We start from the raw sequence: 27,910 nt of genomic DNA, 5'->3' as shown, positions 1-27,910 counted from the left end.
TGTTTTTGAAAGTTTATTTTTTTTACATTTTTTCTTTAAAAAAAATGACAAGGTCCAAGTATTTTGGAAGCCCCGCCATCCACCCATGTTCCCCAGGCGGCCAGCTCGACTCTAAAGCAACCAGCAAAGAAGAATATTCATATGAACAAGTGATAATATACACCCCATAATATACCGTACAGCAACACATAGTGGTCTAGCATAATGTTACCAGTAATATGCAACCTCCACTGAGGCTTCAATTCAAGCTGTTGCCACAGACGTGGTTCGTTCCAACAGCAACCGTCAACCAATGATGGTTGTGTTTTGGATTAGTGTGGGTGGGGTTAAGGTGGCCACTGGCGATGACATCACTAACATGTTTCCACACAGCCTTAGCAGACGTTGATCCGAAGACTCACTTTAAAGCCGATTCAGCGTAAGTGCAAAGTTTAGGAGGCACCGACTCGCATCGTCAGCTACATCGAGCAGGCCGAGTAAACGCGACCAAGCGTTCCTCCTCCGCTCTAATCGAACCGTTTCCAGGAGTTAGAACATTGCATTGCAGTGACTTAAAGCTGGTTATCTGCTGGTTCACTTTAACCCGGTTACAAAGCAGGCAAACACAGGAAGTGAACAGTCTGCCGTGTGGATCCCATAAATTTACATTTCAAAAAGTCCACTTCAGGTCCACCAAGTTCAAGTCCCCAATGCATTTAATTTCCATGTTTTTTTTTTTTATCTCATTTTGCATACAGTAACAGCCAGTGACAGCCAGGACCAACTGTGTGTGTGTGTGTGTGTGTGTGTGAGACAGCAGAGACTAGCTTTCTGTATGTGCAACAAATGAAGATGGCCTGTACACAGTGCGGACCGGCGTGCGTTCCCGGCTACAGACACGACTCCCAGTGCAGCTGCAGGTCTGTGCTGTCCAGAAAATCGGTCGAGAAGACGCTCGGCGGGGTGTGGGGTGCCAGCGGCGCGAGGCTCGTGCCCCCATCGCTGGCTCCGCCAGCTCTCCCTCTCCCCCCTCCGCTGCCCTCCCTCCCTCCGCCGACGCCCCCCACCATGGATATATCCAGCCAGTCCATGCTATCCAGGTTGGGGTCGCCGAAGTCGAGCCCCGTGGAGTGCGTGGAGAAGCCCAAGTCGGATGTGTCCATCGGGGAGGAAGGGTGGTCGAGGATGCTGGGCATGCTCAGCATTTGGCTGTGAAGGTCGTCGATCAGCGTCAGGCCTCCGTCGGGCTCCGCGCCCAGCAGGGGGGCGCCGGTGGTGCTCTCCAGGAAGTCTTCCAGGCGTCCGCTGCCTGCGCAGGGCTCTCCCGCCGAGAGGCTAAGGGAAGGCTGAGGGGAGATGAGGGAAGGCTCGGGGGAGATGAGGGGCTCCTTCGGGGTGGGGGGGGAGAGGTGAAGTGGGGATTGGGGAGAGGATGGAGATGGCGGGTCAGAGTGCAGTGGGGCCAGGGAAGGGTCTGGGTTAGCCTTGAAGCCTTGGATTTCTGAAGGAGGACACAGAAAGACGTCAGTCATCAACAAAAGGAGACGACAGACTCAACCTTTTGTCGTTAATGTTTATAATCGGTTTATTACCGCCGCTCTTAAGCAGGATGTCAAACAGGTCGTCCATCTGCTGACTGTTGACGCCATTCTCCTGCTGACACAAGAGAAGATGTTATCAGGGCAAATACTCCACAAGCAAGCCACCGGGCAGGGTTAAATACGTTTTCCTCCATCCTTCTCCTTTTTGAATGCAGTACCGTTTTAAATAATGTTTTTGTTGTTGTTTTTTCCAAACATCCTTTGGTTTATCTCATTTATGTTCGAAATAAACTTTATTCAATGCAATAAATCGACAGTTTATCTTTGTGGAAAAGATATAGATGATAAATTAGAAAAGATAAATTTACTTTTAATATAAAGGAGCAGATGCAAAATATTTTAGGCTTGAAAGTCTGTTTTCCTCTACATTATAAACTAAAACGACTGCTTTTTTTGAGCTGTGGGCACTTTCAAATCACCTACCCTATCCTCTGTCCCTGAACGCATCATGGGTTAGGAGAACACAGAGGAAGCCCTGAAGCTGCTAACGCTCCGTTATTGTGTCTTCACTTTATCTTGACTGGACTCCCCTCACTCAAGAAAGCAAACTGATTTTAAGTTATACCAAACATTTATTATCCAGCCACTCAGCACAGAATTTTTCAAACTGATTTCTCATGTCAGCAAAATGAGCACAGAGCTCAATGTGAGAAGCTCAGATGGAAAATGGATAACAAGACAGGAAGAGAACACTAAAGGAGAGAAACAAAGAAACACATGCTGAAGACATACTTTGGAGCGCTGAGGAGGAAGGGAGGTGTTGGGTTTGGGAGAGGGAGGGGTGAACAGTGTGTGCCGGTCATAAGGCAAACACACCTCCTCTCTCTGACAGGGTGGAATGAAAAGAAAGAAAAGGAGAAGAAACCAGGAGAAAAGGTTAATGACGTTCGCAGCACGCAGCGAGACCTGAGATTACATGAAGGAAGGAGCGACCAGGAGCGCTGGAGGAGGTGGAGGTACCTTAAGAGAAGAGAAGCTGCTTTGGCTTTCGCCGTCTGCCATGTCGTCAAAGAAAGGCTGCAGACTGGGCGGGGCAGTGGCTGAGCGGCTGGTTTGTGGCTTGGCATTCGTGTCCAGGTGAAGCCCCGCCTTCTGTACCTGAAGAAGAGCAAACTCCTTCATCACATGTGGCATTATTATGTCATCCTGAACAAAAGACCGTGTTTTGGACTCGGATCATTTTAGACTGCGCCAGGGTGACACCTTGTGGCAAGAAGATGTACTGCTTACTACAAAATGAGGGAAAGTATCCTTCACACAAGGAGTCTGCTCTAAAGGGTGATTCTTTTTTTGCCAAAACTGTGTAAAATGTCCTCAGTTAAACGTGACATCAAGTAAAGAAAAAGTTCTTATGAAGTGTGTCGTAAACTAAGCACCTTTTTCGCTGATTGGCTCGCTGGTTCGGCCTCCGGCTGCCCTTTTGATTGGCTGTCAGTGTTCGGCAGTTTACTTGGTGATGACTGCAATCTCTAAAAAAGTCAACAGGCAGATTTTTAGATTTCATTCCACGTTACAAACCTAGAACAGGCCACTACTAAATCAGACTTGGCGTGCCTGCAGCGTGATGCGTCCGTTGGTTTTGACCAATGAGGGCACTCCATTCTGTCCCCCTGGGGCGTTTCTGGTGAGAGCGATCAGGTAGTGGTTGCCATTGCTGTCGGTCACCAGCGTGGGTGTGCCGTTCGCCTTGAGGAGATCTAGTGAAATGGCCTGAGTGTGGATCTGAGCGCCGTTCTGTTGGTTGATGACTGGAGCCACCTGGAAAGCAAACCACATGTTAACCGTTTCAGTATTAATCACCACTAACTAGGGCTGATGGAATGAATACCTGTTGTGTGGCGACGGCCGCTCTCTGCTGTCGCCGCTGATGAGCCTTCAGCTGCCTCCTCTGCTGGATTGGATTCACTGCAGGCTTCAGCTGAACCGGGAGCTTCTGCTTGTTCTGTTGAACTTGCACTGGAATTTGTTTGACTTGATTCTGTTGGACAAGTTTCTGCTGGGCCAGCAGGTGTTTCTGCTGGGTCTGCTGTATGATGAGCTGCTGCAGCTGCTGCTGCTGCTGCTGGAGCAGGATTTGGGTGTCCGTCTTCTGTTGTTGTAGTTTTTGAGGGTTTAATTTACCTTCTGCGACTTTCTGCAACCGCACCTCACTCTGCTGCAGAATCTGTTTCTGCTGCTCCGCTTGTTGGACCTGCAGCCGATGAATCTGCTGCAGCCTGAGCAGTGTCTCCTGAGAGCACTGCATCGGCTGGGCCGGTCTCTTTTCCTGGATTTCCTCTGTTACCCCCTCCATGCCATCTTCAAGCTCCTCCTTCACTTTAAGCACCGCATGGTCTTTAGGGAGAGTAGGGGGTTGAATGGCAGAAGCTTTAATGAGAGTTTGAGGTTTAACCTCTGGGGATGTTCCATTCTTCTCATTTCCTCCCTTCTCTGATGCAACGCCATCTCCGCTTTTGCCATGCTCCAGTTGAGACCTGAGCGTTTCCACCAGCCTCTGCTTCTGTCGCAGCATCCTGGTCAACTCCTCGATCTGTTTGTCCTTCTCCTGGAGCATCTGGTCCTTATCCTTTGTGTCCATGGCTGCTCCCGATAGGGACTCTGGAAGCTGACGTGGGGCTGATGAAAGCCTGGACAGGCAGCATGAGCTCCGCATCTCCTCTTTGACTTTGGAGTTGTGCGGTGAAAGTGGGGAGATGTTTGATGGGTGCAGAGTAAGTTGGGTCAGGGGTGAGCTCACCTTAACGACGACAGGATGATAAAAGCGAGTTGGAAAAAAGCCTCGAAGGAACGCGTTCAAGGATATGAAAGGTGTCACACATCGAGCTCACCATTTCTCCGAACATGTCTCCATTAGAGCTCGTCTCATCTGGACTCATCCCCGCCAGTGACCTGTCGGACGGAGTAGGCGACGCTGGAGGACTGGAGCTGGTGCTGCCAAACCTCATGATCCGCCCTGGAACCACCTGAGCCAATGACGACAGATCTAACTTGAACCCACCCTCTCCTGAGAGGTGGTCAGGTTTAACAGTTGTGGCTCGAGAGGATGTGGCGGTGCCGGCTGCTACGGTGGCGTCCTGCTGACTGGCGTTTTTCAGTGCCGCTGCGGCGCCACCATTTTGGTCCTGGTAGTTTCGGAGCCTCTCGATTAGATCGTTCTTGGTGCCTGAGACGGTCAGACCACGCAATTTCAGTTCCTGCTTCAACTCAGCAACCTTGAGGATGAGAAACCGGGTCAGGACTCTTACTGAGCAGGAATCGACTCAGAGTGAAAGAGATCACAATAACTGATACGTAAGAGACATAAAAAAGTTAGTTTAGGAGAACGCTGAATCCTTAGAAGATATAGAAAAAACTAGCAATAACAGTTTTCCATTTCTACTTACTGGACACTTTGATCTCTCGTTTTAATTTGTATAAACGGGAACTGATAATTGATTGAGCCGAACATTTAGAAGATTTATAGGTGGAAAGTAGCAAAATTAACTATTATTACTAAACAATAATAATATTCAGTTACCCAATTAAGTAAAGTTTTTACTTTAGTGTAAAAACTTACTTTCTGATCAACTTTAAGAGAATGCAGTTAAAAAGATATTTCACAGAATAAGACATTTGCAGACGTGTCGGTGTGGACAGAGATTATTAAAATGCCCATCCGGAGGGAGATTTGAAAACACCATAGCTTGGGTGCAACCTTACTTTGAACTCATCCAGGTTGACTGGGAGAGTACTTGGTTTGGCTCCTCCCACTTGACTCTGACGTGCAGTCCCATTCTGATTGGAGGAGGAAGGGGCAACATTTGTGGGAACGTTGCGAGATGGGGAAGGACCACAGTTGTTTGTGGGAGGCTGATCACTTAGTGGCCTGAGGGAAGGCAGAAAACAGTCAATTGTCACGATTCTCCCCTTCTTTGATAAAACAACCTCAGGCAGATTGACACTGGAGAATATGGGGGAAAAAAAAACTCTATGACGTATTAGAAATAAGTTTGGGAGTGGGTAGGAAATGAATGAGGTCTGCAGGCTGTGTTGCAGATAATATAAGGAAGACAAAATTAGGGTGGCAAACTTGTTGCGTCGTCTCGTAAAGCCCTGCAGCAGAACTCACAGACACAAAAACACTTGTCACTAACTTGGGAGGGGCAGGCAGGATGGTGTGGTAGTTGTAGTGCTGCTGTTGCTGGTTGATAATCTGCAGCTGCAGGAACAGCTGCTGCTGTTGGAGGAGCTTCGCATAAGACGAGTCCATCTGGGGCAGAAGCTCTTTGTCTGCCTTCTGGTCGGGGGGGATGTACTGATGGTACTTCAGCTTCTTTACCTGCAACCAGGAGACAAAGAGATTAAGACATGACACTTTTAGACGGATGGATCCAGTCCAGTTCGGTTGACTTTATTAGTACCCGTAGGCACATTTGGCTTACAGGATTACACTGCGGTTGGCGTTCACATATAACCCAATAAAAAGAGAACAATAACAGTAAGTGTACATTCAGCAACAAAAATACAGGAACAACTAACCCCAAAGCTACAGTGTATTAAGAGCCGCGATGGAAGCTGTTCCTGAAGCGATTTGTCCTACAACTCGGCACTTTGAGCCTTCGGCCTGCAGGCAGAGGGAGAATCTCATCCGACAGCGGATGAGATTCTCCTTTTCAAATGTTCTGGGAAATCCGCAGCAGCTGTCTGTTATACAGAGAGTCAATGCTCAACTCTGGGTTCCCAATCAGTCTGCTGGACCATCTAATAATCTGACCCAATCGGTTTTTATCTTTACCAGTCAGACTTCCAAACAATGCCACCAAGGCGAAGGATAGCGCAGACTCTATCAAAGCAAGATAAAGCAGGGAGAGCGTGGACGGGCTGATATGGAAGAGAGACAGTCTCCGGAGGCAGAAGGACAGTTGGACATTTGAATAAAGGGAGAATGTTTATCTAGCAGGTGTAGGTGGATTGATCCACACTGATGACGTGGCAACAGAGTTACCGGTAATTTAATTTCAAAAAAGCAAGCATTCTGTGGAATTAAGGATGCTGCAGATGAGATTTTGTGATGGTGTCACAAAAGTCACAGGAAGAAGAACATCTAGATTCTAGATGGTGTTTAATACATGCAAAAATAAAAAACAACAACAACAACAAAGACTTTCGTGTTGACACCTTCCCTGATCTGATGATTAAAGATAACTGTTCTAGTAACCCAATCACATTTTAAATAAAATGAAAGAAGTTGCCGACCTTGGGTTTGTTGTCCTTTGTTTTCTTAGATCTCTGGGGAGGACGGTCTGAACTCCTAGCCTGAGACAATTAACAGACACCGTGAGAAATGTCAGGGAGGAGGAAGTAAGGAATTGAGAAAGAGGGGCGGTTGTAGGCAGTAATAGCTGCTCCACAAATAGTGATTAAGGTCAGATTTAGTTGAAGTCATCAAATCTGCAGTGGGAGTAGGTACTTGAGAGAAAAGTAAAATTAAAAATAAGCAGCATTTCTATACCTTGAAATGTCCAGCAGAAGAGCGGGCGTTTGTTGAGGTCCCCATAATCACATTTTTCACCTTTGGGAAAGGAGAGAATTCTGACCCATTCACCAGGGGAGGAGGTGGTGGAGGAGGTGGAGGAGGAGGAAGGGACCGCATGGTGAACTGAAAAGACATTCGTTTTGTTAATGGTGTGATCAGCTTTTTATCTTTGTGGTAAATACATCAAATTCGATTTTTGTGTCCCAAATTAGTTCAGACTGCGCCTCTGATTTAAATGGATCCTCTACTTGCAACTGTTGTGGGGACATATCCCCATTCTGGGTGAGTCCATCTGGGGGTGATAGTTGAGGGATGGCATCCAGAGGAGAGTCATGATTGGTTGGCTGGTCTGGTGACAGAGCATCACTGCTGTCTTCATCTAAGGACGAGCTCTCCCCTCCGGCTCCCTTTGGAGAATCTGACAGAGAACAAATACGTAAATAAAAATAATATATACTGTATATGAATATAATGTTTTTGTTATCTCACAGATTTCATAGAACCACAGTCCAGTGAGTGATCTCTCAGTCTGACTGCACAGTGAGGACTCACTTATATAATACTGCCTGTCCAAACGTTGTGTCATTTCTATGACAGGTGTTACTTAGAGGTAATGTGGATTAAGATTAGGTTTCATCCAGCAGGATGACGTGTTTACACTCCCACACCTACAATAATGGAGTAAAAACATACGTAGATACATGGATGGTATTATTATGAAGTCTTTGTGTTCAGAACAAACGGAAATCCGGTTTAAAAGGTTGGACTATATTGCAAGACAGGCATCAATCTCAAAGGTGAATGGTTCAATAAATTCAGAGAAGAAAAGGAATTCATTCACCACATCGACTCCAGTCCCGTTTTTGTGTTTTGCGTTTAACGAAATGCTACGTGAGCGAGCGAATACACCTCTGTGTCAGCGTGCTTGTTTGAAAGTAAACGTTTTTTTATTCTAAAGACGAATGTCTGTTTCTTCTTTACCATTTTCTATTTACGTTACTGAAATGTCATTATTGGAGACATCATGTTTGAATGCGTCTTTGTACTTGTGTTTATACACACTATGCTGAATCAGCACAGTATTTGATTGCACCTCGTGTGCGACTGAAACCTTTGATAAATACACACAGATTACCAGTAAGCGGGTTTAGGAAATTTCTGGGAAATTTTGACTCCTCCGTCTTCTTTCAACTCAAGCGTGTGAAGTCGTGAGTGGTTGACCACAGTGCAGGTCACATGATCAAAATAGCAGAAGATTGGCAGGCATGAAGCGAGGATCGCCTTGTCAAGTCCATTTGACAGAACCATTATTATCCGAGGTTGCTGCTTTTAAGAAGGAACAAATTAAATCCAGCAGAGGACAAGCTGACAATTTGATAGGAGAATATAAATCATCTCATTTTAACCATTAGGTGTCCAGAATGACCCAAACCAGCCCACATTACAAGGAGTTACAGGCTGAACTCTCCCCCATGGACCCACGGTGAATCATGGGGGAGAGTTATTATGAGTTCGTTCACCGTCTATCGCAGCTTCAACAACTGGCTGCTTTAATCATATATGAATGCATGAGGACAGTGACTGAACAGCGTGTGGTATGCCTCGTTACCTGGCGACGAGTGCACGGAGCAGCTGACGGACAGGATGTTTTTGTGAACCAATTCGATAGGTCCAGGTCTGTGGGAGATCTTGTCATTGAGATCGTCGGCCAGTCGCGCTCGCTTCAGCTGCAGCTGCTTGGCCTGCAGAGACGGCTCTGCCGACGTTTCTGTCGAGGGTGACGCAAGATGACATGGCATCAAAATTCCCTTAGAATCCGTCTTAGTCTAAATGTGCAGTTTCACTTTTAGGTAACACTCACCCTCCAGAATGTGCATCCTGACCAGCTCTGAGCGTTCGGGACGACTCCGGATCTTCCTCTTCAGATAGTCTTCAGTCTGGGGAGAGCACACAATGGATGGATGACAGGTGTAAGAAAAAAAGAAGGAGATCAGAATGCCTGTCTTTGTCGTTCTGCTGTTGTGTTTCAGTACATTTAACATCACCTATTAACCACTGTATCAAATAAAGACTGCGAAGTGAAGTGAAGTGAAGTGAAAGCGAGACGTCCTGTGGAGCTCCTTTCCTCTTTGTTTGGAAACATAAGTTTCAATTTGATATTTCCTGTCAGCTTATAAGTGCCTATCCAGACAGCAGAATCCAATTACATGAAGTGCTTTATGTTGGTCATACTGTAAATGTTTTTATTCCACGTAGCTGTAACAATGTTGTTCTGTTGCTGAGGAAGATGCTCACCCTCGCCCGCTCCAGACTCCTCCTCTGCTCATGAAAGGCTGCTGGGCTTTTCAGTGCTGCATGGAGAGATGGATGGAGGAGAGAAAAGCAAAGACAGAGGGATGGTAGAGAGAGATGAGAATGCAGCGCAAGGAATAATTGTGGTTTGACTGAATCTCAAAGCCCACCGCACAACCTCATCATTGTAGTACTACTTTTGAGGGTGAGCTTCTTTCTGATCAGAACATGATACTGTTGTATATCGGTTATGGCAGATGGCCGAATGGCTCAATGACGTTTGAAGGCCAAATGGGCCATAAATCTCAGAGACGAATAGCAGCTATAGAAATCTGAGACTGGAGGTCTGGAGATGATCATTTGGGTGTATTGAACATTCATAACTTTATTCAGGCATCCGTGTGTTTAATGTTTCCAGTAAGGGCATGTGTTTCTAGCCAATCAGATGCAGCCTACATCCTGCAGAAACTTCAATTATGACTTCAATAATATCACTGAAGTGTCAGTTTGTAATTTCTACCAACTCCAAAGAATAAAAATATATCAAATAGATTACATCTATTTTTTGTTTACAATTGTTCCATAATTTTATTTGGCCCGAGAGAAATTTATAACTAGCCAAACTGAAAACAGGACTTTTAAACGTTTCCATTAGATGAACACAAATCAACACAGTCTCGAGAAAGCCTGAATTAGAAATGTAAATTTTCAAAAGAGTCTGTAAATGCTCAGTTAACACAAACAAAAATGTTCACCCTATTTGGGGAAGGATATTGGGAGTACACGGCAGTTGCAATGATGCAACACAGCATCGTTTGGTTTGTCAAGAACTGGTGAAATTCCTCCCATAGGTGTGTAAGAGATGCTCCACTGGCTACAGCGGTGCATCATGTGGACATCGGAGGACAGAAGACCGCCATAACGGTGGTATTACCAACCATCAAGATCACAGAAAACATCACTGCTCACAGGGAACATAACAGCGTCAGCTTCAGAACGAAAAGAGATGGAAGAAAAACGTAAACATTAATCTATAGTTCTTAAATATTGATTTATAATACGTTTGTCAATGTCTAATAGTTTCTCCCACATCCACCAAAATATTCAGAAGCCATTCTGTGTTAAGCCCCTATTATTGCTTGATTGATATGTCGTGATCTATCACTGGCTACGTTTACATGGACACATTTAATCGGATTAAAAGCCCGATTGGAATAGTGTGACCCGATCAAGCTTTTATTCCGATCGAGGAGGGTGGCTTATGCCGATTGATAATCCGATCAGAGCGCATGAAAACATTTATTCCGATGTTTCGGTAAAACTGTCCTTACTGCGCATGTCTGACGTTGCTTTACGCGCTTCTGTTATTGCCGGAAGCTAGTTGAAGCCGAGCGAGCGAATGTACTGCTGTATTTGTGGCTGTAACATCGATGTAAATGATGCTGGCGGTCTGGAGGACACAGTGCAGCTCCAATTGGAAGAGTTAATGCAAAGTTACAGCGCAAACGGGGGAAATGCGCGAAATAACGCTGACGTTTCAAGCAGAAAAGGGCGGAGGACCCTAAGAGGACGTTAAATTACTCTTATTTTTAAGTGTTTTCTTGAAAAAGCCAGGTATTTAAATTGAAATGGGGAAAATAAAAGAAAAAAAAGATATCAGAACCACTTGTGATGTGCAGAACTCTGAAACAGGAAGTGGATACAGCAGAGGAAGCTGCCCTATTTGATAACGCAAAGTGCTGCAAAGACGGAGCTTAATATGACACGTAGAAAACACACATATTTGTGATAACGGACTCAGATAAGGGCTGACCATTTCAGCAAAGCACAGTCTGTGTCACACCAAGATATTTTGATATCAAACGGACAGGGAAAGATTCAATATGTGAACGTATCGGATACAAAACAACACAACACGATATTGTTATGTTAGCAAAATGACAATAAAGAATCTTGAATCTTAAATAGCGAACACTTCCTAGTTGTTGCCTGTAATGTGTATTGATGGAACAATATATATTGTAAAGTTTAGAGTAACATTTCATCTGAAAAGTCTGAATTTATAAACTTACGTGGCATGATCCCTTGGCTGACCAGTTCCTCTCGTGTGCGTCTCTGCTGGAGTTTGAGCTGAAGGACTGCATGGAGACAGAGATGAAAGGAGATACGAGAGGAGAAGAGGCATCAGTGAAACGGCAGCAACAGCGTTGTGAGCTCTTAAAGTTTTGGCATAGTCCGTTAGTGTCCACTGATCAGCAGTCTATCGTGTCATTTTGACAAATAACCACACACTGGAATTCCGGCTAACATCGAAATCACGCCCCCCCCATCTTTAGTGAGTTTGTTTCTGAAGCTACGAAACAAGGCGGGTAAAAGGAAGGCGTCGCCGTCTTACTACACACTTCCTGTTTCTGGAACTCCTTTTGTTTTTTTCCGTGCAAAGACTGTGCCGATTGCATGAAAACCAAAAACAAACAAATACCAGCATTACTCAGTGAATCAGTAAGATGGAGTGTAAAAACCAATAAGGATAGAAACAAATCTCATGTCTGATTATTGGGGAGCAGCTGACGGGAAAAAAGGAGCATGGGGTGATTGAGCCATCATTACAAAACAGGAAGTGTTCGTTCCATAACACAGAAGGAGGTGAACCATGTTTGGACTTTCTGCAAAGTTTAGCGGTTTAGTCGTGTTCTTGGCCTGGCCTGGCCTGGCCCCGTCGTCACATTTCTTTTTGCAAACACCATAAACCGTGATATGAGGTGTGTTCAGTTGGGTGCAATCTGAAACAACAGCACTAGATGTTGCAAACTCTGGATCTTTCATTTATTCAACCTTGTGCTGGAAGCTCACAAACGTTCGTTCAGTAATTACCAGAACATTAAGTACAAAAATAATCATGCATGCCAGGATCATGCAAGTGCAAGTCTTTCATCCTTTGATGCAGAATGAATTTCACTGCAACAGAGTGAGAGTGAAGGGAAGTGAGCTGGACCCAATGCTCAGCCACACAGACGACTAACTGCAACATCACTGTGCCAAGAATAGAAGTGCAGAAGAGCAACAGGGTCGTCGCTGCGGACACTTGGTGGCAGTGCGATGTTTTTTCTCCGATAGATAAGTAGCTGATAAGTTTACAGACGTGGTCAAAATCACCGATGAGTACGCTGTCGCACCAAACAGCGTTTTAACATTCAGCAAAGCCCCCGCTCAGCTCAGACTCTTCTTTCATGTATAACAGCCGTCCCCCGTTGGAGGCCCGTGCGTATGCGAGTGTGTAACGCAACACACCGCTGACACTTCTTAAACATTTCTGGCCCGGCTTGTGTCTGCCACTGATGCAGCACCTGTTCCTCCCCACCAATAAAAAGTGACATCATTGCTGCTGGCAGGCGAGGTAGCTAGTTACCGCCACACTTAGCGGCCGCTGTGTTAGCTGCTGTTCTGACAAACAATCAGGAACAAGATGAGAAAGACTGTAAATTTACACCAGCGAACGTACAACAGAACGTCATGGCTTGGCTCTGAGCCCTTGCTGGTGACCTCAATCCCCCCTTGTGATACGTATTTACGAGGATGCGTGCTCTTCATCTTGGGGGTTTGGACTCATACTAGCAACTCCTCTCTGGAAGCAATAACATGTCAGCGACATAAACACCGAGACCTAAACACTGTGAGGACACCTCACGTACGAGATGAATTCCCCCCTCGGTGCAAATACCTAAGTCGTTCACGTGTTGCCCGAAGCTGCACACACAAACATACAACAAATGGCATGTTGGTCATGCCATTCCAAAGTGCAGGATAAGATGCAGAGCAATGTTTGCACTTCATTTTGGGACAGAGAATATTACCCTCTTTCTATCACAGCTTCCCATCTGTATGCTGAACTAACACCGGAATGTGTTGATGTCACAGTGTAGGACACACAAAACCAATGAAGCCAAATTAACTCACGCTCATACTACGGTGTTTCATTACTGCTTAAAAAATCTAAGGAGGTTCTTGCATGTTATTCTTTTGTAAAGCTCCTTTTTTATAGATTCTTTCATAATTCATGTATTGAATGTGAAATCAACTGAATGATTAATCTAATAAAAATAATCATCAGTTGGGGCCCTAAATAGCCGGTATCAACATACTGAAACTAAACTGCTAAGTGAAGGCATTAGTGAACACGACAGTTAAAATGACCATCAGAATTGAACCCGCTTTGTAGTTTAAGAAGTAAATCCAGAAATCTCTCACTGCAACACTAAATCAGGGGTCAACAACCTAAGACAGGCGCATCATCAATTTATGTTGGCTCGCAGAGAATATTAAGGAGGCAGAAAAATATTGTATTATATTTACAATACTTATTGTAACAATGACAATAATATTTAATGAAAGTGTGAAGTGCAGGACATCGAGTTCATCAAGGCGTTTTGTACTGTCAACAACCAGGAACTGCATAGCGAAACATGGAAAACCATTCGCTAACAGAGAAAACCTAAAGGAGGCTTCCCTATCTACTGCGGTAAGTTTTGTGTTTGCCCTTCACAACACGGATTGATAGACGTGCTGTATTACATATACATGAAAAAATACTGCAAAAACAACTGTAAAAACAGATCATTTACAAATGATTTAGGTTGTTTAGTTATGTTGATGTTGTTGTGAATAGATGATCATTAAACATAAGAGCGTATTTATCTCAATCAGTTTTGAGGGTATTTTTTTTGTTCCTTCAAGAAAGGATGAAATGGCGGGGCAGATTAATGGGATGCTCGGCAACAGCTAATCCTGGCATCCATCATAAAAAGTTAGGATGAAGGGGCAGAGACAGAGAGGCTGAACAAATAAATCAGGCCTGGGATCTATAAGCAACAATATGGCTGGTTGGAACCCAGTGGGATAACTTTGTGGCCACGGCTGCATCCACACACCTACACTTACTATTTAGAAAGTTGGTTTACTATCAGTATAATAAAGTCTTCATAATACATTATTTACACTGAAAAGTCATCTTGAATGATTTTTTAGTAAAGGTTTTATTACTGTGAAGAAGCATGCATTTAGTATTTGTACCTTTTAAATACATAAACTAGTATTAAGCCAAATTCCAGACAAAATCTGGATTTAAACACAGCTTTTAAAAGATTTGTAAGCAGAAATGAAACAAAATCCTCAGCAATGTAAAAGTAGAGAAGCAGAAAGAAGAGGTCAACGAGGTAGAGCAAAGTTCTTGGTAGCCAACTAGGCTAATCCTCCACTGCTCGAGTGTCGTGAAATATGACTAAACGTGTCCCCAAACACCCCCCAGGCTTGGCACGGTGAGACCTAGACATACTAACCATAGCAAAAACGCACCTCACGACACATCTCTGCACAGACGTTAGGCTTGGCATCAGCAGTGGAAATATTCTCCAGCATACGCTCATCATTTCCTCAGCAGCACAGTTTGACCCAAATGTCCCACATCTCAGTGAAAATGGACAAGGTTACCGGGCAGGAGCAAAAACGAGGATAAGGCCATTCACACCTTGGAGTCTGCTACTGCAATGCTGCACAATGCTGGGAAACCAGACGACAACCAGAGTACGCTGGTGAATAATAATCCTCTGAAAGTTCAAGGATGACGAGTCAAATTCCCAAAGCGTCCACAGCTTTAAGCAGTTACCGTCACCCCACTTCCTGTGGACATGCAGTCAGCAACAAAAACAAAATGGACCTTGTGAAAGCTGTATCATACACACTGACTGGAATGTTTTAGTTTCATCTGTCATTCATGACTTTGATCCATGGTGGTATTTTGTTCATTCCAATCATTTAAAGCTGGACCATGCAGACATCAGATTCTATTTTTACTATTCCTACAACAGTCGCATAGAAACAAACAACAACTTTAAATGTTGCTAAACAGTTGTATCACGTGACATCACAGGCTCAGCTACATGCATCTCCAGCATGTATATCTTTATCTTTTTTCTTATACATTTACTAAGTTTAATCTATTCTTGTAGTTCGATCATGAAGAAACAACTTTCACCTCCTTCCTATGCAGTGAGAGAACCAGAATGCTGTTTACACAAAGCCGTAAAGTACCGATACAACCTTTTAGAATGAGTCCCATATCATGCCTCCAGGTTGCCCACCTTCTTTCAGGCTGTGATAGACAAGTCTGTCGTGATCCATCATTAGTCCTGCCTTTTCCATATCTTCTCCCAATGGAAGAGAGCCTGGGGGGAAGGGTTCAATGGACAGGCAATGGTTGTTGTCCAGCATTATCATTTCGAATGTCAGATAAACTAACTGGTAAACATTGAAATTCTCATTCCAAACTGGTCGTCCGCACAAGCTCCAAATGTTGGTCTGAGAAGAAAAACGAGTCCTTGATGTGTCAAACTGCACCAGCTGTCCCGTCAATTAGCGAGCGTCTCTCAGAGGAAACGCGGATCAAATGCTCCCGACGACTCGCACACAAGACCGAGAGAACCTCCTCGTAAGCCAAAACATTCAAAAAACAAAATATAACACAGCTCCAGAGTCGGCTCTCTTTAATCAATTATTTGGTCCCAGCTTCTCCTTCCTTCTCCTCTTCCACGTTTTCTCCTTCCCTCCCTTCTCTCTTTCCTTTGCAGTGGCAGCCGGTGAGTCACGACAGCCCTACTCTGCAAAAGGTTTCTAAGATAGACGATGGAGGATCCACGAGGTGACGAGCGCACAAGAAACTGAAAAGAAGCCAGTGGTGCAGTGAGAGAGGAGAGCGTGAGAGAGAGACTGCTCTGGTTCCAGTTCCTGCTGAATCGCTCTCCCTCTATCACACACACACACACACACACACACCACTGTTGCCTATAAAGTTCTCCTGCTCAGCTGTTGCGATTCATTCACTCTTGGGGGGGGGGGGGGGGTGCTACATACAAAGCCTCCTCTCTATTAAGCACACGCTTATAACGCAGGACTAAATCACGGCTCTCAAAAACGGTGACTCGGTCCACCTGAGAGATGCTTTTATTGCGCATGTGGACGGCCTCTTCCAACACAACCGTGTCGAAGACATCTGAGTGAATTTGATACTGAGATGAATCACACAGCCATCCACAGTGATTGATTGATATCCAATCACCAACACAGCTCTGACACGTTGAGCAGCCTGTCCTTGATGAAAGGCATCTCATTCAGACGCCATGAAGCATTGTTTTAAGATGGTATGAGACTTACTTGAATGGTGCGGCTGGAGACTCATAACTCATTCATCCAAATCATGTCAGAAAACTCCATGAAACTTCTGGCTCTTGTAGAATGCTGATGCCAAACCTCCTCCCTGTATGTACCCCCACTCCCCCCCCCCATTCCCTTCTCCCCACCCTGTTTTAAATAGAAAGGCCAGCTGGCCATAAGGGGGCTATATTCATCTGGGTATCACCTGTGCGCTGGCAGGGTAAGGTTACTTTGAGGCATGCATATCATTGCTTGGAAATACACAGAAAAACTTGTAGGTTGGAAGAAATCAATGTTTGAAGGAACACTTTTATTACCAACCTTGAAAAAAAAAACTGAAATCTGACTACAAAATCAAACATGAAAACTCAAAGTGTGACATCATCGAACAGTACAGTGTACTCGTGTCACAAAGCAACACCGGTGGCTGCGATTTATGATCGCTGTGTGTTATGAGCCTGTGATTAGAGTCCACCTGCTGTCATGATTCACAGTCTGGGCAGGAAACACAGAGACGACAAAACACACTCGGATTAGGACACTGCTGTGTGGGTCGAGCCCATCGCAGCAACGCACACAATGAACTGGCACACAGCAAGACAAATGTCACGTTTATTCTTGCATTAATGGTTAAAAATCCTGAACCCTTTATCAATACAAATACAAGCAATATGGGTCAGCATGTCACTCAGCACCAGCAGTGTGACGCGCATCGTGGTGCCAAAGACATTTCAGGGTAATTCTTTTAAACTATTAAATACAGGTGAAGGTCCAATTCCCAGGATGACTGCCAATTCTTAAAACACATACCAGAACTAATACACGATGCTTTTCCATATCGTTTATATATCGTAGTCATTACTTGGTGATGTTAACCCTTTGGTTAGATAAATTAGCTTTCATAGTTCTGTCTTTGGGAACATTCCAGTTAAGCAGTTTCTCCTTGAGCATCCTTATCCAAGTCTCTGTTTGTCACCAGAAAACAATTCTTGGAATTAAAATAAAAGCAAATAATGTGTGCAGCCATCCAGGATGTAATTACTGTAGGAAAGTCTTGCTAAAATAATAACTTATTATTATTATGTTATTAGAACATGGACGACTGAGGGCATGAATGCCCAAAACATTAGTAGTATTCTTGGTTATTAATAAAACTGCCAAAGGACAGCATGTCTTCACTTTTAATCAACTACTACTTGTGTTGTATCAAACATTAAACCTGCTTTTGAGCAAACAGTCTCCTTTTAATTATCAAACTGGGCGAGGCGAAAAGAATTAAGTGACTACAGCCCAAACATTTTTCTTTTTCTAGCCTGTTAGAAGAACATCATGACCCCTTTGGCTAAGATTTTGTGTCCTTCAGACAGACCAGCCCAAAACATCCATCCCACCACATTCCACCAGCTTTCTCATAACAATTAGCAGCTTCAGTAAACCTCCCCGCTATCACAGCTTACACACAAGACAGCAGCCAAGCCTGATTCACGTCAATGACGAATCGATGAATTTTGAAACCTTACTGGCAAAACTTCCCTGTCCTTACATTTTCTTGTTTATTCTTATAATAACAAATGCTTTTTTGTTTTTATATTTGCTAGCTTGGAATTTTGGCCTGTGCACATGTTTGACTAGATACTTGTTTATTAGATTCTGCTTTCATTCTACGGCATTTTTCCTGCATAAAGTTTATTTTTTGGTGGTAATGTTCTGGCGAAAATGGGCAAAAATGTTTTAGTGTGTGGCGAACGCTTTGAACGAGACTGCTTCATGGAGCGGGAGATGGACAGAGATAGACATCGGCGCAGCGTTGGCAGTAACGCGGGCTGAGCCGAAAGGCAAAGCTCTCCATTTGCCGGTTGATCTCCGTTCCTACCCTCACCTGTGGTCACGAGCTCTGGGCAGTGACCGAAAGAGCAAGGTCGCGTGTACAAGCTGCTGAAATGAGCTTCCGTAGGCCGGTTGGGCTCGCCCTTAGAGATCGGGTGAGCGTCTGCTTGCGCTGAGAGCAGCCAGGTGAGGCGGATCATCGCCTCCTGACTGCGCTCCGCATGTCCAGCTCTGTCTCCTGCGCGAGTCGATCGACTGTGGAATTTATCAGCACCGTTTGCATTTGGCTGTGACTCGATGACGTCGAGTCCAGGACCTCCTTGTTTTTGATCCACTAGTCCGTGATATCTTCACCAAGGAGACTGGTAGCTGCACGCCAAAAGGACAGCAGGTACAAAACCCAAAAGTAAACATTGCTGTTGAAACCCTGACTGTACAGTGGTTGCCCTGCTAACCTTACTGTGTCTACTCGTTGCAAGGACGTTTCAGTGATGCAATTCAAAGATGGCTGGGTGCTCATTATATAGTTTTTGTTATTAAAGCTGCCAAAACATCGTACTCACTAAAGTAATAATAGCAAAGATCTTAGAGTTTGAAATGAGCTCTCCCTTGTGATCGCCTGGTGCTCATACCAGCAGCCTGTGGGCCTATTTTAGATATATGATCTGCCATCATGCTAACAAACAAAAGTGATAGCTCAACCTATTCTCAATATACCTCTGATCCTGGTAGCAACTGCTTTTCCAAATATGCAGCCATGTTGATGTTCAAGATAACCCCCCATCATGCATGCACTGATGTTTTGCCGTATTGTAATGTTTTTGTTTTAAATAGCGTACTCTTGTTATGTATCATCTAATTTTAGTAATGCTGATTGTTTTTATATGTTGTATTTATTTAACTTGGAAATGAATGAATGGGAAAATGGAGAGTACAAAGTGCTGTGGGTAAGGACAAAGGTATTCAGAGCAAGGTAAGAGCCCTCTCTATGGTTAAAGGTTCTTTAGAGTGGCCACTGAGCCGTCTGCAGTACTACCTAAAGCTCCCCCGACAATAAAAAAGTACTCCGGGTACAGTTGAATCGTATACTGCTGAAGGAGAGACAAGCGTCTATGAGCGCACCACCTTTGAAGAAGGAATAAAGGCACAGCCCAGCTGGCAGCTGTCAACATCTGGTAAGATGAACCTTCACTGGAAGCCTGGAAGGACAGAGTTGTTTTGTAAGGGATTTTCAGAAAGCCATAAAAGCTGAGACATGCGGAAAAACAGAGTAGCAGAGCCGGCGAGGGGTGTTCCCTGTCCAGTGACGACGGCTTTGAAACAGACAGTTGCATAACTTCAACACCTGAAAGGCCTTTTTAATGTAAAGAGCTCCTTAACCTCCCGCCCCACTTACAGCACTGCATTTGTTCCTGCTGTAGTGGCTTCCATTCAGAGCATTCTAGAGCAAAGAAATGAAGAGAAGAACGACATTTTGAAGTGAGGGTGTGTGCAATGGGCATGTGTGGTGGGACAGAGGGGGTTTACTGGCGGTGTGCGTGTTCTCTTCATGGTGCTTTCCTTCAGGTTTTACAGGCCTCGTCTTCCTCTGCACTTTCTGTTACTGAATAGAACATCTAATAAAAGCCTGGCTCTGAATTTGCTTCAGCAACCAAAGTCGAAGTTTTATTAGATACTGACCTTTAAAGGGGACACTGGTTCCTATTTGAATTGCCGTTATACAGAAATATTGTCAAACATATTCTTCTATCGGGTCATTTAAGCTTTTTGATGTACTCTACACAACGTTGTCTCATAACCCTGTTTGTAGATCTGGATTATATGCAGTCAGACAAGTTTGGCTCAGGGATGAGGATGCCCCTGCCGTGCAGAGTCCAGTGCACTTTGGGTTATAACACCATATCCTGTGTTTGTAAAACTGATTGTTAACATCCGTCTTTCACTTTCTGATACACCTAACTGAAAACCAATCATATCTCAGTGACAGAATGTCCATAACATATATACTAACAATATAACGAGGCCAATTCATTTTCATTTGGTTTTCTTCTTCTTTGAGTTAACTACTAACTGCTACGAATGGCTTATTACGTCTGCTAGTTGTAGGTCACACACAAAATATATCCTCCAAATGTCACAGCTCTGTCTCGGAGGCAGAACACCGACCCCATTATGGACCCCTTCACTGCCATACTGACCATCACCAAATTAAACAGGCTGTGTGAATGTTTGGGGGGGGGTTCCCGCATGTCCTAAATAACTTACACCTTGAAAAATCTCCAGGTTTCATGGCGTTCGTCTCATGTCATCATCAACTGTTGCCTGCCTGTACATGACTTAATATCTGACTCACTTTAACCATGAAACGAGAGCCCTGGCAGGTCAAAATGACCACTGCTGAATTCATCACCAGATGTAAAATATGCCACTCTGCGTTGACAGACGAGTCACAGACTAATGGCGCTTCTAACTAGACAACTGTCTCCTCTTTGTCCTCCTAAATGCTTGCATCTCTGAATTCTTATCTGCATGTTGTAAATGAAGAGGGTTTGTATAACATAATATTGGGATCAGTTGCTTTTAAAAATGGATTATAGCAGTGTTTTCAGATGAAACCACATACTTTTTCTTCAACTCCTTCTTCAACCCCACAAATTAGCTGTAGCTCGCTAGGTGTGTGTGCGCTGCAGCTGTGGCCAAAGCACACACCACAAAAAAGATAAACTTCTAAAAACAACCACACGTGTTAAAAGACACATAATGTACATAATATGATGCATTTTAATGCCAATTAGTAGAAAGGTGTGTTTGCATGTTAGCATGTTGTGAGCGTTAGCCGTTATCTGAAGTGCTTCATTCTGCATGTGTGGCTTCGTGAAAAGTCTCTGCGCTCTCCATACAAGAGTGGGCTTGTACCTGTGGGTGTGCAGGCAGCATGCTCCAGTTGCTATGAGCAGACTGACAAAGTGCTTTTCTTTAGCTTTAGGCTACAGATTTGAGGGATGTTCTCTTGCTTCTCGTTATCCAACAAGAATTTGCTGGGTCACAAATCAAAGACGCGAGTCTGTTAGTGCTTGTTGAAACACCAAGCTGTCAGGACACAATGCAAAAATGGAATACTACAAAAGCCCATGATCAACCATGTCCCAACTCTGAACTACCGGTATGTGCTTTGTCCTGCAGTTAACAGCATGTCGTAATTTTTTGAATTATGACATACTGATTGAATTTCTGCTATATGTTTATTTTCACGTTGATTTGAGAATTTATAATTATTTAATACCATCATACTGGCAAAGAGAGAGACAGGAGATGCACAGCTGGACTGTGTGTGCTGCAGCTGTGTGTTTGGATTTGTTTGAAACATAAGCCCTCCTCCTTCAGGCCCAATTTTATAGAACTTTCTTAGTTCTTATTTTACTTCTTCATTTCTGCAGTGCTCTCGTCTATTTTTCCGACTCACCCTACTCTCCTCACTTCTCTCTATGCTTATTCTTCCCATCTTGCCATCCATCAGAATCCCTCGCCTCCCCTCCTACTCTCCGAGTGCTGTCGGGCCCCTGTACGTGGCTGCTTCCCAACCGTTTACATAACAGTACATCAGCCTTCCTGAATCCCTGCCGGGTTAAGCTAGCTGTGGTCAGGCGACATATATTATTTTCTTAAACATCTCTTGGAGGCAAAGCCTCCGTCTGTGTGGGTTTATACTGCATTAGTGCATTTAATTTCAGTAAATAAACTCTGAAATTCTGGCCCTTGTTGAGCAGAGCCCTATTAATGACACTGCAAGCCAGCACAAGTTTCAGCCCATCGATTGTTATTGTCCTTATGGGTGGGGACGAACACGGATGAGATCTTCATCTGGCCGTTTAGAAATCTGAATGGTGAAATCAGCCAAATCCCAAACCTCACTTACGGCATTTAAAAACAGAATTTACAGCAAATCACTCACCTGCATGCATTTTTGCAAGACAAGAATTACACACTACTCTTACTGGTTGTAGCTGCTTCGTTGTCAAAGTGTTTGGATGGAATGAAAAACCTGCACACTCTCAAGCCACAGCAGTACAAATCACAAATTCTTGCATACTGAGGACAGCAGTGTCACATATAAAGCGTTGTCTTACTATCTAACAATGCAGTGTCCCTTCCAGTTGAAGTCTCCATCACAGAGTCCAGCAGTTGTGATGCTCCTCCCTCAGCTAACCTACAAATCAAGTGAGAGGAGCCTTTTCAGCAGAGCCCAGTTCACCAACCACGCCTCTCATCCTCATCAGTCCAGTCCTGCCCCGGAGGGAGCAGGTAATCCTGGTCTGCCTGCCCTACCTGATCTCTTATTGTGTAGGAAATCTCATAAAATCCTAAAAAAATGTTTGTGACAAAGTGTACCCTATTCAATAACAGCTTTTGCAGCATGCAGGCAATGAACCATCAATCATTGTGATAACATCTTGTAGTCTGGAATTGATTTCAACTCCTAATACATTGTTTCCTTTCTATCCCAAACTTAAGCTCCCAGTAAGCTAACCCCCCCCCGACTCTAACGTCTAGCAGTGTTGATTCATAGGAGTTAGTTATCTTTGCAAAGCAGCTCTTTTTACACAAAGTGAAGTGTCAGTGCACCCGGCAGTCATTGATACATGCAGCAGCTCACGCCACACCTTTCTTACAGGCAACTTTCAATCATTTTCATATCTTTTAGAGCGCAAACAAAGACGCGGAAGGAGAAGACAGCATTACTCAAGCCAACTTTACCTGACTGAATTGTCATATCTCTTTGCACCACGCCGAAGGGAAGCGTCACCCTCCCGGCAAGATTAGCGATTCACACTCCTGACACAAGCACAGTGAGCAGTCGGGAAGGGGGAGCAGGAGCAGCGAAAGGCTGAAGAGAAGCTTGACAACAGGTAAAGCCACGTTAAAACGTGATTACCCCTCACCGGCAGCTGGTACTCCGCAGGTAGCAATGCACCTCACATTCCCTTCCCCTTGACTGCCTGCAAGTGTGTGCTCGCCCCGGCAAAGAGGGCGTGTGCAGAGCTATCTGTCTGTCCCTTATTGCTCCTGGGATAACAAGGTCCACCCAGTTTCCAATCTCGTCTGTGGCTACACCTCCGATTCGTTCCTGCTCCGCTGTGCTTGTATAAAAACTTTGTCAGTCTGCTGCACTCTGTCAGGCACTTTGGAAGCACAAAAGCGAAAAAGAAAAACAAGCTGGTGCCAAGTTACACGCCCCCACATTTCTAATTTCCATTTTCCCTCGCTTTCCTCCCTCTACAAAAGTTATGCAATACTGCCATTTCAGACGTGACCTCCCCCTCCTCTCCTCCGACTGGGTCATGGTGGGCTGCAACAGCAGCAGCGGGAGGAGGAACACAAAAACTAGTTTGTCCACCCCACAGCTTTGAATCCTCCGCTCCACTTTCATTTCACATCATAAATTGAGCCACTTCTTTCTCTTTTGCTGCGGACAAATTCAGAGGCACGTGCGTGAATAGAAACGTGGGAAACGTTTGTTTCTTTCCATTTGTTGTGCCAGCTTTGATGACTTCAAATTTAAGTTGTCCCTTTCAAGGGGTTTTTCCCACACACATGTACTGACAGGGATTGACTTGGTTCGACTCAACATGTTAACCCAGCAGTGGCAGTTCTTTGCATTGTCAATGCAACGAGGCCAATTGCTTGAAGGTGTGTCTTGAAGTGGTGACGATCTTGTCTTAAGTTGATAATCTATAAAGGAAGTGGGTTGATACAGGATGTGACTAGTAGTGGCTGTAAAACAGTACGAGGATGTTTACCTGATGGAGGATGATCATGCCTTCGCTCTTTCCCCTGCAGTACTGAACAACAGCTGCAAGCAAATCTCTACTACATGCATTAATTTCATATAGCGGTACATCATATGCAGCCCATAATTATCTTATGCTTTAAAGGTTCATTAACATTGAGAGAAAACATCTGGTCTCCTGCACAGATACGAGATAAATCTTGTACACATCGTCTTGATTGCAGAAGGGGAATCATTATTCCTCCTGAGGGGTTGGTTAACGTCGACCCACCTTGCTTAAATGGCGGGCCATTCACCCTTTGACCCCACTCTGGAGTTAGACGAGACTAAGGTTTCCCTAGCTCTGACTGAGGAAGGAACCTTGCGCAAAAAAACACACATATTACATAACCTGTTGTCAATCACAGATCTTTAGATAAGCTTTTCTTGGAGGAATTCCATTTTGTCTCACCTCACAGAAACGTATACAGTAACATGCAATGCATCTCTCCTAGTAAAATCATCTTCATGTTCAAGAGGAGTTCCAGGACTGCCTGCAGCAACATGTCTTCTGACTAGTATAATCCATTGTGTAAGGAACAGGCCAACACGTGCAGGACTTGTTTAAATTCGGGAGTGGCGTCCCAAAGCTATCAGAGTGTGCCTTGAAGAGTTTCTGGAAGCTAAAGACGGCCCTGTGTCTACTATTTCTTGTTACCATTGGAAAGCATTTTTTTTTATGTCATGACAAGATATCCTGCACTGATTTTGTGACTTTAATCTACAAGCACTCATGTGCTTGCTATCTGGCTGTATGAAGCTAAACAAACCAAATACGGACCAGCGGCAGATGCAACTTTTCAAAGCGTGATTCAAACCACTGGAAGCTGCGACAGGTCGTGCGCACCGTGCAGACGGCCATGTCCTCTAAGGTCTATACCAACGCCAGACACAGACACTGCAAATATTCTGTCTAATTCACCGTAAGAGGTCAGTGCAGAGGGGCAAGCCAATTAGCTGCAGCTGCTGCTTCAGTCCCGACTATCTGGAGACAGCCTTGCACACAGACACGCACTCACAGTTCCACCTTAGCACTTCAAGCTCCATGTCTCACCATCTGCGACGGTGCAAGTCCCTTACTGCCAAATGAAGAAGACGTACAGACACGCATCCGATGTGTTTAACGTCTGCTCTGACTTTAGCTTATGTAAATACGAACCTTTTAGCTGAGAGGAAATGTTGGAAATAGGCCACCTCTATGAAGGACGAGGAGCGTTCTGCCAAAATAGTCCCTTTTGTACACAGTTGCAGCCTGACTGATGCGCATCCACTACATTCACTTTCCCAAAGAAATGACAGCTTGGAAGCAACGTACTTTTTGATCGCTTGAAGGGAAGATTTTGAAAACGTTCATTTTATAGCGCTTTTCCGCTCTGCGGGTCACAGGAGTTGCTGGAGCCTATCCCAGCTTGCCATGGGCGGGAGGGCACACCCCGAACGCATTGTCAGCGCATCGCGGGGCCACAGAGAGACAGACAACCATTCACTCGCACATTCAAACGCTACGGACAATTTTGGGTAGCCGATTGACCGAAGTGGCATGTTTTTGAAGATGGGAGGAAACCGGAGAATCCGGAGAAACCCACACGGACACAGGGAGAACATACAAACTCTGCACAGATGGGATTTGAACCCGGTACATTCTTGTGTGTGAAAACAGTTCAGCGCAATATATTCATATTTTCAAATCAAAAATAGTTCTTCATAACAAATGTAAAGAAGTTTTTTTCAATACCAAATCCTCCGCACTCCAAGCCTACGCATTTGTGATTAACGGCAACATTTAAAATGTTGTATCATGATCGCTGGCACTAATTGATGACTGAAAAAGGTAAAAATAAATGCACATGCAACACAGTCTTACCATTCTTCCTCTCCCGCAGAGGCACCGGCTCAGCCCCGGGCTGAAGGGTCAGCTCCTGCAGCTCGCTGGTCATTGCTTCGCTCTGAGGACTCTGGGCCAAGCCTGGCGTACTGGCAACCTCCATGCTGCTAGGACTTGGCTCCTCGCCTTTCTGAGGGTGCAGCATTGCCAGGGTGATGGAGAAACCTTTATGTAAAAACATGACATTGATTATTTGATGAATAGCCAACCCGCTTTGTGTGATTCTATACCAACAGCTACTCAGAATGAACTGTTAATTTCAAGGTGCGACCGCCAATACTTTCATTTCCATTTTCAGAACAAACGCTGCTGTGTCGTTGGCTGCACTGAACAACACAGATCGTTACACCAGCTACCAGCTTCAGAGGACAGAAGAACAGAGTGGATACAATTGCCACAAATATTTTCTTGTGTGCTCAAAACTTTGAGCCTGACTGCTTTAAGAACCTCGGCCAATATAACGCTGGACTAGTTAAGAAACTTTATCTCAGAGAAGGAGCACTACCGACTGTCCGGGACGGAAGTGGAGACGAGGCAGCAAATGTGAGGATTTTAATGTTATTTGTTCTCTCTGGTCGTGAGGCCGGTTAGCCGTTAGCTGTTGTAACTTACTTGCTAGCTGCTGCAGGAGGATCAGAAACCACCGAGGGTCCCTTAGTTGTTTGATTCTTTGATGCAAAATGGCAAACGCCCCTATGATGTTTGCAGTGGCTTTCTGACAACATGTGATCTCTACCTAATTGCAACACATCACTTTGAGTTGGATATCTCCAGAGAGCAAGACATCATAAAGTGTGAGGTGTGCCTCAGTAATAAAGGGGCCTGGATATCAGGTGTTACACAGTTAATTAACCATTACAGCATGCTCTTTTAAATTCTACCTTAAGAGTGTTATTGGAGAACATAGCGAAATTGTAATTCTGCAGTCAAATGTTCCATGTAGATAATCAAATTACCAACAACAGTCACTTTCCTGATAAAGAATTAACCAGACCATTTAGAATCGATGGCTTTCAAGATGCTCAGTGCAAAATATTTTCTCTAACCTAACCTTAGACTAACATGCATAACGTGCACAGTTCGTACTTTCACTCGGCACGCCTACACTAGCACAGCAGATACACATCATGATTTCACCCCACACGGATATATCTCCTGACAACTGGCTTGCTTCATCACTAGACACATGAAAACCACTAACATGGATAACAACACACACTAAGTTATCAGAATCAACAAGGTATATTACGTGGTTCCCATCTGGCCCGTCACATAAAAGGCTTGTCCTGTTGCTTACCTGTTTATATTAAATCCTGCAGGGGCGTTTTCCCCATTTCACCAGGACGAAGCTTTGAATGGTTCTGCTGAGGCAAAGACAAAATAAATATCTTATTAGGTCTGCTGCATATCCCACTTCTCCATACAGGTGCAACAAGAAGGCCTTTCCTCAAATACCACGGAACAGCAGCCCACAGCTGTCACTGTCAAAAACACACACATGCTACGCTAATGTTAGCTTGTCTGGGTGGAGTTAGTCTCAACAGTCTGCACGTAGATTCAAATGACGCTACTTGTTAAAATCACACACACAAAAAAAAAAACAATGTCGTAAAAGTTAAAGGTGTCCGACTACATTATAACGTACTTATTTCAAACGCCGGTCATCTGCAAAGTCATAGACACCTCAAGTTAGCTAGCTGCAGATATCAAGCTATTTATGCCAGCCATTAGCTAACCATTGGCTAGCTCGGTGTACTTCCTGTTTGTCATGTTGTTCC

General features: G+C 44.5%; 1 protein-coding gene across 1 annotated transcript; it reads right to left on the bottom strand.

Annotated features, from left to right (window-relative positions):
* On the bottom strand, positions 1-27,493 carry mrtfab (myocardin related transcription factor Ab). The gene is made up of 19 exons (XM_068754275.1): positions 27,430-27,493; positions 26,112-26,297; positions 11,460-11,525; positions 9,391-9,446; positions 8,957-9,032; positions 8,705-8,863; positions 7,344-7,513; positions 7,072-7,218; positions 6,816-6,875; positions 5,714-5,898; positions 5,280-5,445; positions 4,409-4,792; positions 3,409-4,317; positions 3,135-3,338; positions 2,957-3,049; positions 2,541-2,678; positions 2,313-2,405; positions 1,572-1,632; positions 1-1,480 (listed from the first exon to the last, which is right to left on the bottom strand). The coding sequence occupies exons 2-19, from the start codon at positions 26,275-26,277 to the stop codon at positions 870-872; spliced, it is 3,744 nt and encodes a 1,247-aa protein (XP_068610376.1). The 5' UTR covers positions 26,278-26,297; positions 27,430-27,493; the 3' UTR covers positions 1-869.
* Positions 27,494-27,910: the final 417 nt, after the last annotated feature.

This window comes from Brachionichthys hirsutus, chromosome 21 (assembly GCF_040956055.1).
Source record: "Brachionichthys hirsutus isolate HB-005 chromosome 21, CSIRO-AGI_Bhir_v1, whole genome shotgun sequence".
Classification (NCBI taxonomy): domain Eukaryota; kingdom Metazoa; phylum Chordata; class Actinopteri; order Lophiiformes; family Brachionichthyidae; genus Brachionichthys; species Brachionichthys hirsutus.
The sequence above is the reverse complement of the archived record's forward strand: the minus strand, read 5'-3'. Positions and strand labels throughout refer to the sequence as shown.

Bases quoted from the DNA above. Each gene is read 5' to 3' on its own strand.
- mrtfab (XM_068754275.1), bottom strand. From the start codon at position 26,277: ATGCTGCACCCTCAGAAAGGCGAGGAGCCAAGTCCTAGCAGCATGGAG. The intron at 5,899-6,815 runs GTCGGCAACTTC...TCCTGGTTGCAG, and splicing joins CAAAGGACAACAAACCCAAG to GTAAAGAAGCTGAAGTACCA. The intron at 1,633-2,312 runs GTATGTCTTCAG...TTGTGTCAGCAG, and splicing joins TTCCTCCTCAGCGCTCCAAA to GAGAATGGCGTCAACAGTCA.